This window comes from Cavia porcellus, unplaced genomic scaffold, assembly GCF_034190915.1.
Source record: "Cavia porcellus strain 051 isolate PalLab524CR breed Dunkin Hartley unplaced genomic scaffold, mCavPor4.1 scaffold_22, whole genome shotgun sequence".
Classification (NCBI taxonomy): Eukaryota; Metazoa; Chordata; class Mammalia; order Rodentia; family Caviidae; genus Cavia; species Cavia porcellus.
Window position 1 is genome coordinate 43,252,510 of NW_026947505.1, and position 16,265 is coordinate 43,268,774.

General features: G+C 39.0%; 1 protein-coding gene across 1 annotated transcript in view; it reads right to left on the reverse strand.

Annotated features, from left to right (window-relative positions):
• Positions 1–296: 296 nt before the first annotated feature.
• Positions 297–16,265, reverse strand: part of Efhc1 (EF-hand domain containing 1) — a 53,481-nt gene continuing 37,512 nt past the window's right edge. The window contains exons 8-11 of the mRNA XM_063233111.1: positions 6,420–6,633; positions 5,911–6,058; positions 1,879–2,089; positions 297–539 (exon numbers count right to left, since the gene is read on the reverse strand). Coding sequence (XP_063089181.1) covers positions 468–539; positions 1,879–2,089; positions 5,911–6,058; positions 6,420–6,633 — 645 coding nt within the window. The 3' untranslated portion in view covers positions 297–467. The remainder of the gene's footprint in view (positions 540–1,878; positions 2,090–5,910; positions 6,059–6,419; positions 6,634–16,265) is intronic.

A 16,265-nucleotide genomic window follows, 5' to 3' on the forward strand; every position in this document is an offset into this window, starting at 1 on the left:
TCAGCATCCACCACTGAGGGCGCGTTTAACACACACAACACACTCTCTACTAGGGGCTTCCTTTCCTGGGAAGGCAGGTTACAGCTGAGTACTGAGTTCATTTAGTGGTGCTGCAGAACAAACCTGGGGCGTCAGGCATGGTAGGCAAGCTGTCGACCACTAAGGTACAGCCCCAGTTCAGTGAGTATTTTCTGGACTGAAGTGAAATACCTGGACACCCTGTGACCCAGTCAAGTTGGCCAAATTAGCCATTACAATTCCCCTAACCACCCATAAAGAGGCACCAATATTAGATCTTATTTAATCTTAGAATCAATTTAATTCAGACTTCAGCAGTTGTGGAACAAGAACCAAAAAAGAAATATAATTTCAGGGGTTCTGTAGATCTTTCTATGAGGAACACAAGATGTAATCCCAAGTTCAGGTCCAACATCAAAAATTTATGTTGTGTTCAGTCACCAGCCAGGTCAGTTTGAGAAAGCACGGACAAAGTTATAGTAGTTAACCCTGTCTTCTCCGGGAGAGCACAACCTGATTAACTGCAGAAGAAAGCACAGAAAAGGTGAGACAGGCAGCCAGGACTTCCTTCCACTTCCTGCAGACAGTACGTAAGTACAGGGATCCCAGTCCCAAACTCGGGTTTTCTAGCCTTAGGGGATCCCAAAATGATCCTAAGTAGGCAGGTTAGACATTATTCTTGTCTTCCACTTTATGAAACCAAAGCTGGGGGGAGTAAATAGCCTGCCCAAGACTTTCGGGTTAGCATCCATATTCATAAAGGTTTTGTCATTTTTTAAAGCAGTTTAATTTTTATATGCAAATATAAGACTCTGTCCACCAAAGACCATGATTCTTTTAAAAAAAAAACAAAAAAATAGGTTCCTCTTATCACAGCCCAACAGAAACATCTATGTTATTGCTTAAACCATGTCCCCTGAAACTCAGATGTGACTGATAGCAGAATGACTTATTTTGGTTATCATTAGAAGATACTTGTGGATCTGTCCCCACCCCTTCCATCCCTGTCCCACTTTCCATGACTGCTTCACATCTCCCATGTTAGTTCCATGGAAACTAGGCACGTGTTCAATCTCATATTTAGAGAACTAAATGCTTTGGCCCACATGAACAAATACACCTCCACGGGCCCTCCCCAACTCCTTGAAAATGTTCCTGTCTATTAAAAAAAAATAAAATCATTTCCAAGCTAGTCATTTTAGCCTCCCAAGAAACTTGCCTAAATAGATTTCAACTTCTGAATATTCTTTGCTTAAAACCCTTTAAGAAGGTCTGAAGAACCTCACTCTTGTTAACCAGTGAAAATGTCCTAAAAGTTAAACCAAAATCCTTGGCAATTGTGAGGGTAGATTTTATTCTGACTTCTATGGGAACCATGAGTAAAGAGATTTTTAATGCAGGAAAGCTCCACACTTGCAACTAAGCCACGCTACCCTTATAGGCCCTCATTGCCCCTTTGGACAGTGGCCATGTCATCCTGCATGCTGATCCTACAGACACGCTAAGGTAGGTTCCAGCCCTGGAGGATATCAAAGGCCACCAATGATCTCATTTCATCAACGTTCTCTGGATGTCCCCTTGGCAGCTGCCCCTAGAAGATCATCTCTGCTGCTCCCTTCAGTCCTGACAATGTTGGTCTGTCATCCACTCCAGGATATCTGAAAAAGATGCCTGGCAACAGCAGCTTGAAAAACAGTCAGTGTTAGAATCAGGGAAATGGCCCTATCAGGACAAAACAGGAGACCTGATTTAAACATCCTAAATGTTCCCCAGCTAAAATAAACACACACGCGGTTGCCTTTAGGAAAGAATGATCAGTGCTGAGCCCTTGTTAACCTCTCAAACACAATCCATACTGACCTCCTTGACCACAGAGTCATCAACTGGGACATTCAGAGAATCACAGACTTTGAAGAATGTGTCTCTGTCCACATAGCCCGATGCTTCTTTGTCGTGACTTTGAAACGCTTCATGAATGCTGTTTTTGCATGGATGATCTTTCAGTTGCTTCTGGATTGTGTCTATTAATGCTTCCAGTTCGTGTATGCTTGGATCCTCTTCAGCTTGTTTGCTGTAGAAAAAGGAAGGAAATGACTGGACTGTGGTATTTATTCCCTGACAAGTCTTATCTCAGTAACCAAAGTTCTCACTTAGTGACGCTGAGGAATTTCTGATGACAAACAGCTTGACACTGAACTGACCGGTGGCGGAACACTACTGGTCAGAGTACAGAGGCTGCCAGATGATCACCCCCGCATCAAGAAGGTCTGACCAGGCAGTTTTTGAACTTCTTCCTGTTTGCCATCCATTAAATTACTGCAACCAAAGAGCTCCAAATCTAACATCAGCACCATCCCAAGTCCAGTATTTGTAGGAATCACACGATGGTCCCCTACTGCTGCTGCAGATTAACATTATTCCATGCAAGAATCGATACATGCTTCTGAAAAATGTATATGTAACTATGCAACTAGGAATCTCTTAATATTCTCTCTCCGGTTCTCACTGGTTTTTGTGAAAGGTCATCTCTAGGCGGTAAGGGACTACTCTGTGTAGTGGTGAGAAGTTTAGGCTTAGCAATTCCTAAGAGGAAGAGAGAAGAGAAACATAGAGCAGTGGAAGAAGGGTGTTGATCCCTTAAAAACACAAGCACCAGAAGCAGAAGCTCAATTTCTTTTTCCTCGGAAAATGAAGCTACAATTATAAAATAGAAATTTTCATTTTAAAAATGTATTCTTTAATTTTGGATGCGTTTTTTAAGACAGGTCTCACTGTGGAGTTTAACTCACCACATAACACAGACTGGCTTCACACAGACAGGAGACCAACAGACTCACCCCGACCCCACACAGGGCTGGCACCGGAACCCACACCTCACTCTACTGCCCAGCTCCCTCTTCCGGGACCCACCATTATGTTTATGTTCTTACTTTTCCATGTATATAATATTTAAAAGTTCATAATTGCCAACAACTTCTTTTAGCTGCTGCATAACTTTTCAGAAGCCGTTTGGAAACAAGGAACAAAAGCCTATAGTGGAATTTCAAATACTCTGTCCTAATGAAAGTCATGGGTTGTGTGCAAAGTTAAATCTATTAGGCTATGTTAAGATACTGTAAATGTCCAAACATAGGACATTAAGCCTTTTATACTATAATCAAGCAATAGATTAATAATGTAATCACTGGCAATGCTGCAGGAAGAGTAGACTACTCTCAGAAAATCAAAGCACAAAATGTCATCATTCCATCATTTTGGGAAAAATGACAACACAGGCGATAACTCTCTCTCTCCCTGAAGAAGCCAGATATCCATTCTCCTTCACACAGCGGGGAAAACACCAGCACATCAGCTGCTCTGAGCAAGCTGAAATCAGTGCGCAGACAGATGGCAACAGGTGGTACTGTCTGAAGCATAGCCAGTTAAAGTTACAGTCTCCGTTTGACTGTCAGGGTCCAATCCATGAGAGAGCTCCCAGCGCTGGGGCAAGGCTGTGTTCCCAGGGGCCAACAAGGCAACCCAGGGCAGCTGGCTGAGTGCCTCAGGGACTGCCAGCTGAGAAGTGGCTAGGGGGTGCCAGCATGCTGGGTGAACCCTGTGCCAAGCCCTGTGTTGTGCTACCCTTCTTGCCATAAAAAGCATGTGAGTTTGACATCTAAGAAAGATGTCTTGGTTTTTCAGTCTATTACAATACTCTGTTTCAAGCACTTGGCAAAATCCTCCACTTATCAAGAATTGCTTTTTAAAGAAACAAATAGTCTGCAAGTCTCCCAAAAGTACTTTTTTTTTTTTTTTTTGTCTTTTTGAAACAGGGTCTCACTATGCAGTTCATGGTGGCCTTGAACTCACTATGTAGCCCAGGGTGGCTTTAACTCAAGGTGATCCTCCTGCCTCAGCCTCCTGAGGGCTGGGATTACAGGAGTGCACTACTATATCTGACCACAGCAGTATTTCTTTTTGGTGGCAGGCAACTCTAACACAGATACAGTGCCAGAGTTTAAAAATGACCATTTCTATTTTTATTGGTCTGGACCACCTGGCCTGACCTTAGCTGTCACCTGCTCTAGTGATGTCGAACCCATTTTCAAGACAGGCAGTCATCTGCCCAGAGAGCTCAGATACAGTCAAGATATTTATTTTAAAAAGAGTAACCCAATGAATTGGTGCTTTCTCTGGTAAAGCAGAAAAGGTTATAGTAAAGAGGATGAGCTCTGCAATCTGACCACCTGGTTCAAAGTCTCAGCTTTGCCACTTAAGAGGCCACATGATCTTGATTCGATTATTTCATTACTCTGCAGCTCAGCTGCTTCATCTGTGATGTGGGGGTTGTAAAGGGTGCCCCGTCGGACTGGGATATAACACAGTGGCAAAGTGCTCTGCCTGGCAAGTACAAGTCCTGAGTTTGATTCCCAGTAAAATAAATAAAGGACACCACCTCATAAAGGTTGTTATAAGAATTAAATAAATTATTATGTATAAATTACTTAGTGTTTGACAGCAAAAACACAACAAATGATAAGTGGTAAAAGTTTTATTCACATTCCTAGGAAAAATATTTCTTCATTTAACGATTGATTAGACATGTTAGATTCTTGCTCGCTTTGACGCAGGAGGAAAAAAAAACCTTGAGTATGACAACATTTTGTTTTTAGTAAGGATACTTTTTTGTCTAAGAGTTAAGGCAGATTTTAAAATCATCAAAGAAAGAAATATATCAGTTCTGTTTAAGATAGGTAAAGAGGAAGAGCTGAAGTAAGCAGGTAGACCTGACCTAGACCCTAAAGGATGTGAAGGTCTGGATGTTTGGAATCAGTTAAAGAAACTGGGTGACAGCGACAGGCTAAGAATGCTTGAAGTCAGTGTGACAAGCCCATGTCTGGGCTGCAGAGCATGTGGAAATGTGAATTAGAACTCCAATTTTGATGGTAATTGGGAATCACATTGTGGACGTTCTTAGATATCAGTCTAAGCACTTCACAATTTTAAGCAATGCCAACTTTTTAAAAGTGAGTTCAGAGCCAAGTTCCAGGATGACTGATCTAACGGAAGTGTGTAATGCATTAAGGAAGAGACAGCATAGATGAATTAGCATAGAAGAGACACTGAGATGAATTAGCAGGTGCCCTGTGGGAGTAGCTAGGCAGACATGGCAGTTCTGGGAGATGGTGGTGGCTACCTCCCCAAGATTCCTCCCTCTGCGTCTTCATAATACAGCCCTTATTTCATTTGCAACACCAATTAGGAGTTGCTGTGTGTTTGGTTTAGATCAAAACATACCCCAAAGTCTCAGGTGTGTCTGCAAGGTGACGGGATCATGGGGACACTGTGCTTATGAGTTCATACCCGACTGTGTTATGAGGAGGTGGTGACTGTACTATTGGCAGGGTGAGGGCTCACTGGAGGGGTTTTCTTGCTCCCAACTCATCCCTTACCTCCTGTGTTGGTTCAACATTATGTTCTCCAGGCACAACCAGCCACTCTGAGCAACTGCAACCTACTGTCACTCTCCAGAAACTCTCATCACCCGTGTTGGCTCCACTTTCCCACGGCATCTTTCACTTGACATACTGCATAAGGTACTCATTTGTGTGACTGTCTAGCTTCTGCTCCTTAGTAGATAGATCAACTCGAGGACAGCAACTTCTTGTCTGTTCTGCTTACCGATAAAGCTCAATGGCCTACTGATAGCATCTGAAACTCAGTCATTTGATTATTTGCTAAACAAATGAAGCCGAACACTTTAAAGGAACCTTCTGTGTATGCCTAATAACTCCTACCTTGTAAAACAGATCTGAAAATCTGAAATGATTACCCCTCTGTTTTACCAGGAGTCACTTCCTGAGTATCTTGTATATGCCAAAGCCAAAAAGGACACTGGGCGGTCACACGTACTTTTCCAGCTCTGGTGCGGCAGCCTCTTGTTTTCGGATGTGGTTTTGGACTGATGCAATTGCTTCTGGTGAAAACTGCTCAGCATTGCTCTCCATGTATTTTAAGACATACTCATCAGTATCAAGGATGACGAACCGGTGGCTGAACACTGGGAAAGAACCGCAGGGCACTTGGTTGGATTATGTTTCTCTCGTATAATCAGAAGTAAACAATAGGAGCCCTCAAGGGTAAATTCACATATACGCATTTGTGGCTCAGACTAAAGAATTTTCAATTGCCATATAAATTTATATATAGCAGTCTTCTTAGGGTTTAGCAAGTTCAGTGTCAACATCTAAAAAATGCAACCAATAGAGTTTACTTGAGAAAGAGATGAAGACATTATGTTATTTACATAAGAATATTAGATTTATACACGCTAATGCCTCTTATGAGGCTTAAATGAATTAAATTACAATTAAGAACCTATTTACCCAGTCAGTAGGAAACTGGTCTGTGTTTAGACCCACCCTCAATCACAGCACCAATGAAGAAGTCACCAGGGCCATAGTAGTTGGGGTTGTCCACAGGGGAAAAGGGCTTCATAACTCTAGACCTGCCGAGGTACTTGCCCCCAATGATACCAGAGTTTCGAACAGGAGGCTCAAAGATACTGATGGTATTGGTGGCTAGAAAATAAGAGAAGATAAATCGGCGGTCTTTGTCTTCTGGGACGGGGGATTCCTAGAAAAGTGAAGAAAACAGGAGATTATGAGGGTTCATCATCCAGTCAGATGCCTACAGGAGTCAGGTGTAAATATAAGGGACACAACTCAGGTTCACGTAATATAAACACACTGTGTTTAGGGAGACGGCAGCCTTCACTCGTGAAGACCTGAGGGTGTGGCCCCAACTCATCTCCTGCCGATCCCTGCCATGAAGGAAGCTAGGCCCAATATTGTCAGATCTTCCCGTTTTTCAAGAGAAGATAGAAATCTAAATTACAATTTAAAACCTTTGATTTTTAAAAATGCTGACTCCAAATCTTTTAAAGCAACATGTGCCCCAAACACAACATACATGTGGGCTACATTCAGCCAGTTCGAGACCTTGTGTCTAACGTTGCATTCAACTCCCTGGACAGAGACAGAGAGACAGAGAGATAGAGATGGGGGGAAGGGAGCAGAAGAATGAGTAATATAAAATCACAAAATTGAAAGTGATCCAAAGAAACTATCTGGAGACAACACTCTTGTGAGTGAGCACACAACCCTTACAGGATAAACTGCACAATGCCCAGGTCTTAATACAGGTATGCTCATTCCTTTCACATTTCTTCTCGTATTGCAACTCATCACATGTATTCTCATTCAGCCTATGCAATAATTATTGTAATGATTTCTTATGCACTGATGAATGTCTTTAGGTTTCCCCTTAATAAAATAATTTTCTTATACCACTCCCTAATTTGTTTTTGATTGGATACCAATGTAATGAAAAATAAATATTAAATAAATGCCTACAATACAATTAATAAACTCAAATCACATTGCTTTTCTGCCTGCAAGCATCAGGGGGTTCCCGTCATACTTCAAATAAAACACACAGCTCTAGGCAGGGGCACATATTGAGGGGTGGGGCAGCCGCGACAATGTTTCAACAGGGCTGGAAGAAATACTTTAAAGCTTAAAAATGTTTTTGTTTTTTAATTTTGATCCAGGTTTACACTTATAGAAAAGCTGCATAAGTAATATGAAGAATGATATATGCTTCACCACTTTCCTCTTAAGTTAGCATCTTATATAATTTTCCCATTAACTGTAAGACACATTCACTGATGGGTGTCTGCAGTGATTATTGCTGAGGCATGTAACTGATGGTAATTTTCTATTTTGCTCTTTCCTCTTACATGTAATAACTGAAATTCTACTGTATGCAGGAGCCGTCTCTGGAGATGAGTTCTTCTGATACATCATTTACTACTGATGTATAAAATTATGGTCATAAGGCAACAAAGAGCAGACCAAAGTTGGTCTTAGTTTTAAATAATATTTTGTTAATATCACAGATTGTACTTTCCTGCATGCCCCTTGGAGGATACACACTGTTTTAGAGATCATCAGAAGCTCTTCTAGTGCTTCCCCAGCCCCTAGTCAGAACTCCTCTCTGAGCCCCAGGGCGTTTACCAGCATATTTTTCCTTAGACACCAATTGCCTGTTGGAGTTCAGTATTCTTTGTTCGCTCAGAACATGTCCAGTGTCCTTGTCTGAACTCCATCATAGGTCTTATTTCTTGAATCATTTTTCCAGTATACTCCCTTTTTAAAAAATGTCCATCTTATGCAGTTCCATTTCACTCCTAAACCTTTTCCTCTTTCTTTCTTCCTGCAGAACTTTTGTGATGAGCCTAACAAATACAGTTTCTATTTCTGCAAATAGGTCAGGGAAAAACATCTGCAAATTATCATGCCCAGAATATCACTTCTTTTATCTAATGCATACAAAAATATCCACTATTCCCTAATAGTTCTAAATCTTTTTACTGTGAACTGTGACACGGAGAAAATTTTATACAACCCAAATGTACAGCTTGAAGTGTTTCCATACAATGATCACCCAAGTCATCTCCACCCAGGTAGACAAACAGGACCCATAGGACACAGAAAGTACTCTAATCAGTATTCTACCTTTCCCTCACCAAGGAAAACACTACTTGTAGTTTTATAATTTTTATCTCTTCTCTCACAAATGGGAATTTCTAAACAGTTTTGTTTTACCTATTTTTAAATCTGCATATAAATGGAATTACATAATATGCATATATTCATTTGTGTCTGGATTCTTACAGTTATGTTTATGTGATTTATTCATGTTGCTATTTGAAACTGTGGTTCATTAATTTTCATTTAACAGAATTCAAATCATTGAGTAAATATGTCATTATTTATTCAGTGTCTTATAGATAGACATTTGGGTCTATTATGAATATTATTTTGGCTATTATGAATTGTATTGCTATGATCATTCTTGTCTTTTGAGTATGTTCAGTGTAATGATCTAGTATATCTGATTATGCCAAGCTGCTTTAGTAAGTGGCTGTATCACTGAGCATGTAAGCATTCCTATGGCTCCTTATTCTCACCAGCATACTAACCCTCCTGGTTGGTAAGCAGAGACAGCTCATCAATGGTTTTTGGATATTCTCTTTTGTGAAATTTTTATTCAAGTTTTTTGCTAATTTTTCTTAATATTTTGAGAGTGTTCTCTATTCATTCTGGATATGAGTTCTGTAGTAAATATCTCCCACTCTCACCATGTTTTTCTAACTTTACAAAGATGTTTTCTGAGGAACAAAAATTCTTCATTCTAGTGTAGTTAACATTCTCCATTTTTAAAACTACTTCTCTCTGTATCCTGACAAAGGTTCAGATTATACTATCATTAAGATTATCTACCCAGAATTTATTTCTATTTTTGGTATGAGTTAGAAGTCACCTTGTCTTCTTTTTTCCTATATGGATAGAAACCTGTTTTGATGCCCTCTGCTGTCGAGTTCCGTTTTGGGCTGACTATTCTATTCCACTGTCCTAAAGATCTGTCTTTGTACCAATAACATAACTGTTTTAATTATTATAAATTTATAATATGTAGGAATATTTTATTGAGAAAATATACTGATCTTATTCTTTTTTATTTTTTGGAACTGAATTTTATTTCTTTTTTCTACAGATGTGATTTGTATTTTCAGGTCAGTAATGCTCCATCAAACACTGTCCTGAATCAAAGCTGGCAGATAACCCATAGAGTGGCCACTACCCCTGCTCACACTGAGCTGAATAGGGAAGCACTATCTTGGCAGGAGAGCTTGGACAGGAAGAAGAAATTGCAGGGTCTGTACCTAACCCCAACAGAAACCCAACAAAGTGGCTTCACAGAAAGGATTTCAGTAAGCATGCAGAGACCCAGTTGACATGCTAAGGGCAGGCCAGCATTACTCTATTTCCAGCACATGTATCCATTCACTAATGTTAGGTACACCAGCATGAAAAACGGTTTTGCTTTTATAGCCCTAACAACTAAAGAGCACAGAGCATGTAATACTTTGATCTTTACATGAATAATCATAGAATTTCTAAGGTCATATCCACTAGGTTTAACCTCAGAATTTAGCTATAAAAATATTGTCTTGAAAATAATGTTTAAAAGGACTTTTAGAAATAGGAAGACTACATCAGGACCAGCAGAAGACATAGTTACAAGGATTGCAGATTAAGACTGGGAGTTTTCAAAGGAGCTTTCTTCTTCTTCCTCTTCCTCTTCCTCTTCCTCTTCTTCTTCTTCCTCTCTCTCTCTCTCTCTCAGACAAGATCTCATTGTATAGTTCATGCAGGTCACTATGTAGCCCAGGCTGGCCTTGAACACAAAGTGATCCTCAAGCCTCAGCCTCTGAGTGCAGAGATTATAGGCATGTGCTACTACACCTGGTTATTAATGAAACTTTCAAGTAAAGGACATCTTTTTCCATTGTTTCCCCAAGCCAGGACAAGGGTCATAGGAGATTCTGAAATCTCAACAAATGGGATTACATTACATTTGAAAGCTTCTGCATGTCAAAAGAAACAACAAAGTGAAGAGACAGCTGACAGAAAGGGAGAAAATCTTTGCTAGTTACTCTTTCAGCAGAGACTGAGTATTCAGAATCGACAAAAATTGACATCAAAACAAATTTACTCCATCAATAAATATTGGTCTTAAGGGTTTGTCAATAGTCAGTTTGTATTTAATACTACAATAGGTGCTGACTTTATTACTATACCCAATGTGTCATAGCTATTCCTATCAGTTGGTTTCATTGAGTTTCCAATATTTACATTCCCTTGGGGTCATTAACTGTGGCCAATTCTGGGAGAAGTGGGTATTGGACCCAGCATGCTACAACCACCCATCTCAAGTAAATGGAGGGAGATGGATCCCAGGACAGAAGTAAAGGCCAGCAGTTAGTCACACCTAAGGAACACTACTGAAAAGTAGACATTAAAGAGATCCACACTTCAAACAAAACTTTCCACTACAATAAGCTCACAAGCTTTAACACAAAACAAACAAGCAAAAAAAGTAGAAACATGAGAAGACAAGCAAACAAAATGCCTCCCAAACTCCCAGCTCCCCTAAAGCTGATCCAGGGAGCATCAAATGGGAGGAAACCAAAAGCTTCACGCCCAAATGATCCAAAATAGGATCAGGAGAGCTAACAAAGCAGTTTAACAAGGTAAGTGGAAGATCATAGCAGATATAAGAAAGATGATACTGGGCTAATTAAACAAAATCACTAGTGAGTCTAAAGAAGACACTAATAAAAAAAAACTAAACAAAATGATGGAAAACACATATCAGCAGCATAGAAAGAGAATAGAGCCCATAAAAGAGTTCCAAATAGAAATCAGGAGATTAAATGTTCTACTGAAAGTATTGACAGAAGTCACCAATATGGGGACATAGTCTCTATTGTCAATGAACAATTACTGAAAGGCACCTTAAGAAACAAGACAACATTAAAAATGGGTCCAATACCTTCTAGATGATGCAAAGAAGACTCATATAAAATTAATTGGAACTAGTGAAAAATCAGAAGATAACAAAACTGCATAAAAACCTGTTTATTGAAATAAGAGTGAAAAACTTTCCAAATAGGATCAATGAATTTTACATACAGATAAGTGAGGCTTATAGAAATCCACATAGCCATGATCAGGAAAGAACCTCTCCATGATGTATTATAGTGAAAATTCTAGAAGTCCAACACAATTAGAATTTTAAAAGTGATTTGAGAAAATCAGAAAATCACTTTTAAAGGAACCCATTAGAGTTATAGCAGAATTTTTTAAAAATTTTATTTAAAGAAAGACTAAACAAAACAGAAAATGGGTAGAAATAATATATACATTCAGAGAAAAAATAAACAGTAAGAAATTACTAGTTAATGTTTATATACTGTCCTTATACAAATAGTTGTTTAAGATACAAAAGTGGAACATATAAAGTGGGAATTCAAAGAGCGAGACTGCAAACAGTTCTGTTCAACTATCCAACAAAAACTTAGTAATATGATTATCAATCCTATACACTTACACATACATGCAGCTATCCATAGCTTCATTTATGTTGAGATTAAACAAACTAAAGCAGGCTAAAATCATTTTGAACAAAGAATAGTAGTATTGCTGAATTTCACATCATGACACTCCAGGATCAGCACTGGGTACTTTAGTGTCTTTTTAAAAAAAAATTTATTTAAAGAAAGACTAAAAAAAAAAAAAAAAAAAACAAAAAAAAAAAACAGAAAATGGATAGAAATAATACTTACTTTCAAAGAAAAAAATAAACAGTAAGAAATCACTGGTTGATGATTACATAGAGTCCTCTTACAAATAGTTATTCAAGATATAAAGTGGAGCATACAAAGTAGGGATTCAAACAGTGAGACTGCAACCAGTTCTGTTCAACTATCCAACAAAAACTTAGAAATATGGTTATCAATCCTATATACTTACACATACATATGCTGTCATCCATAGCTTCAATTATGTTGAGATTGAACAAATCTAAGCAGACTAATATCACTCTGAACAAGGAATAATACTATTGCTGGGTTTCACACTATGACACACTAGAATTAGCACTGGGTACTTTAGTGTCTCTTTTTCTTCAAAGTATCTGTTCATTTCAACATGTGTCATAAGATCAGTTCTCATAAACTGTTTATAGGTTCTACACATGCATGAGTTTTAACATGTATTTCTATCCTTTCAAATTAGAGGGAGAAACAAAACAAAGCAAGACAAAACAAAACATATTCCTATAAACACATGAAATGAAAAATACATATAAGACCGTTGTACAAGGAGTTCTACCATAATTCCTGTGTTGTCTCTTGTTATCTTCAATAGAATTGGCTATATCATCAGACATAATATAATTTAATATATCAGTATATAACAGTATTAATAAAAACACAACTTTGTATATAGTGTAAAACTTCAAAAACAGGCAGTTATCAAACCAGAATGTGTATCATAGTGAGTCTTGTCATCTTCGGTGTAGTTGCCCATACTCTCAGACTTGATACTATCAATCATATCAGTTTTGAATAAAGTCTGTCATTACCAAACAGCAATCAAACAAACCAGATTTAACTAAGATCAGTCATGATAAAACAGTATAAGTCATACAGAGCTCCTGATTAAGATAATAGGAAATTAAAGATGATTATTGTGCTATATCCTGATGTTTTTGGGATAGCTGTCTGTGCTCTCAAATCCAACGCAAGTGGACAAACTGTAGTAGAATAAAATCTATCAAAAAAAGAATAGAATCTATCTAAGCAGAGTGGTGCGAGTAATGTAGGTTTTAAATCCTAGTATACTATTAACAATATTTTTTGCCATCTTTTTTAAGACTCTTCCTCCCCTTTCACTTCCCCAGGGTACACGTGCATTTTTGGGTCTCACTGAGACCCTTGGTTTTAAATTGGGGAGGGGGCAACCTGCTATTTACCTAAGTGGTTCCGAACCTTCTCTCTCCTGGACTTAATTATATTCTCTAGTATATAAATATATTCTGTAATTATATTCCTCTACCTATTAAAGCCTGTCTTTCAAACCTATCCACAAATACTGGTCTAGTTGCCCTATTACTCTCTGGTTCTCTGTCACATAGAGCATTGTTTTCTCATATTTGATTTTCAGTTGATGTACTCTTTTTCATGTTAATTATATTAATTATATGTTATATATTAATTATATTTCCTATAAATAGCATCTCGGTGGACCTTGCCTCCTGATCTACTCTATTTGTAGTTCTTTTTTTAAAATGTAATATATCAAGGTCATCTATATTAGAGATTATAACCAGCCTTCTCTGCCTCATTTCTGTTATGCTATCTTTTTTGCCATTAGTTGTCTGCTTATCTTCTTCATTCTGTTTTCTGCTCCATTCATTGAGGCCTCCCTGCCACTATTCCTGGAATCCTAGTACTTTTCTCTTTCTAGAATGTCCTGCAGTATTCTCTGTAGAGTTGTATTGGTGGTTGCGAATTTCCCAAGTTCCTCTTTGTCTTGGAAGCATTTTGTTTCTCCATTAATTTCTAAAGACAGTTTATCAGGGTATATCAATCTGGGTTGACAGTTATTTTCTTTCAGGGCTTAGAATATTTTGCTCCAGGCTCTTCTTAACTTGATGGTTTGTGTCAAGATGTCTGCCATTACTCTGATGGGCCTTCCTTTATAGGTTATCTGTTTCTTGTCTCTAACAGCTTTTAAAATTCTGTTCTTATATTGAATTTCTGGGATCTTGATTATTATATGCCTGGGTATAGCTCTGTTTTGGTAGTAGGTGCCTGGAGTTCTGTATGCCACATACATCAGAATATCATTTCCTTTTCCTATGTTTCAGAAGTTTTCCTTAATTATTTCTGTGAATAGCCTTTGTAGTTCCTTTGTTTGTACCCCTGATTCTTCATTGACATTCTTTATTCTCAAGTTATAGATCTTCTTGTCGTCTTCTAGCCTTTGCATTGTTACTGCTTGTTTCCTTGTTATTTTTAAAAAGTTTTTCTTTTCATAATCCCACATTGCAAAACTGTCCTCCAGTTTGGATAATCTATCCTTAGTTTCTTTCAAGCAGATTTGCCATTTTTCCATGTAGTTTTTAATTTCCTAGTAATCTCTTTGAATCTGCTTTATGTATTCTATATTTTCTTTATATTCTTCATCAAATGGTTCTTTCCTTTGTTTGAGTTCCTCCCTTCTTCCGTCTGTGTCTGCTTGAGGGGTGCTTAGCATCTCTTTTATTAATCTCCTTATATCATGCTTTACTTGGCTAAATATTTCCCTTTTGAACTCATCTATGAAGTCCCAAAGATATCTCTTTATGTCCACTGGTGCCATGTCTGATATTGCATGTTTGCTGTTCTCATTCTCCTTTGTATTTACCTGTCCTGGGTCAATGTTCTCAGGGTTGGGACCTGGGGACTTTTTGTTGTTGCTTCCTCTTCCCATCTTTTTTGTTTCTTCCAGGAGGCCCCAGTTTCTTTCTTTGCTGGTTACAATTCTTCTGAAGCACACTGGCTAGGTGACCTTTCCCACTGCAATGTGCTAGTGAGTTGCAAACAGGGGCAGTGTATGCAGGCCCCTTCCCTCTGGATCAGCCAAGCTGCTGAGGCCTGCACTGTATTACTCTGTGCCACCTCCCCTCCGGGTCAGTCAAACTTCTGAGGTTTCACTGCATTAGTGTGTGCCACCGCCATAGGGAATTGATTTGAGATATCCTATTGGGTCTCAGCCAGGTCGCATGACCCAGGCCAAGTTCACTCTACCAATCCCGTTCAGGAAGGGAATAACTGACTGAAGTCACTGCTGCCCCTTGTACTTGCCAGTCTTGCCCGGTTTCAGAATGTTGTATGCTGGAGCCCCCCTTTCTGTGGAATGGCTCCACTCCCGTGACTCACCACAGGTCGATGGAGGCTCCCCACCAGCTCAGCTGTCCATTCAGCTGGCTGACCCCCAACCTCAGTGTGACTGTGCCTCCAGTGAGTCGAAGCAGCAGGACCTCAGATGGCTTGGCAAGTCGCCTGCTGCGGTGTGAACACTGAACCTTTAGCTGTTCCATTAATAGCACCAGGACTGTATGTTTGATTGGTTCTTCTCACCTTAGTTTCTTCTTGGGATGAGAGAATTCATCTCCCTCTGTTCAGGGCTCCCCACGCTGCATTATGTTGAATTCTAAGTTGCCTATCTTAGGGAGCCTCTGTAGCCAGCCGTTGTCTATCTGCCATCTTTGTTCCACCCCATCACAGAATTCTTAACACAAAACTTAAAGGCCAGGAGAGATTGGAGTGAAGTGTTTCAAGCCCTAAAAGTAAACAATATCCAACCCAGGTTGACATATCCTACAAAACTATCTTTCAAAGCTAATGGAAAAATAAGATACTTTCATAATAAACAGCACCTAAAGAAATGTGTGCCCATGAAAACAGCCCACAAAAGCTTCCCAAGGATACCCTAGAAAGAGACAATGAGGTTAATATGAGAAAAAGTCTAATAGAATGACTATACCAGGTAAGGTGAACAGTTAACTAGAAGGGAAAGACAGGGAATCAACAATATGAAAATAAGGCAATGATAGGAATCAGTCAATATTTAGCAATAACTCTCCATGTAAATGGTCTTAATTCCCCAATCAAAAGACACAGCCTGGCAAAACAGATCAAGACAAGGAAAAGAGCCATAAGAGAACTTCTAATAGAATGTTAGGAGATTAAATATTCTATTGAAAGTTGATCTAGGCTATTGGGTTTAAGGCACTCTAGATGCAGCCAC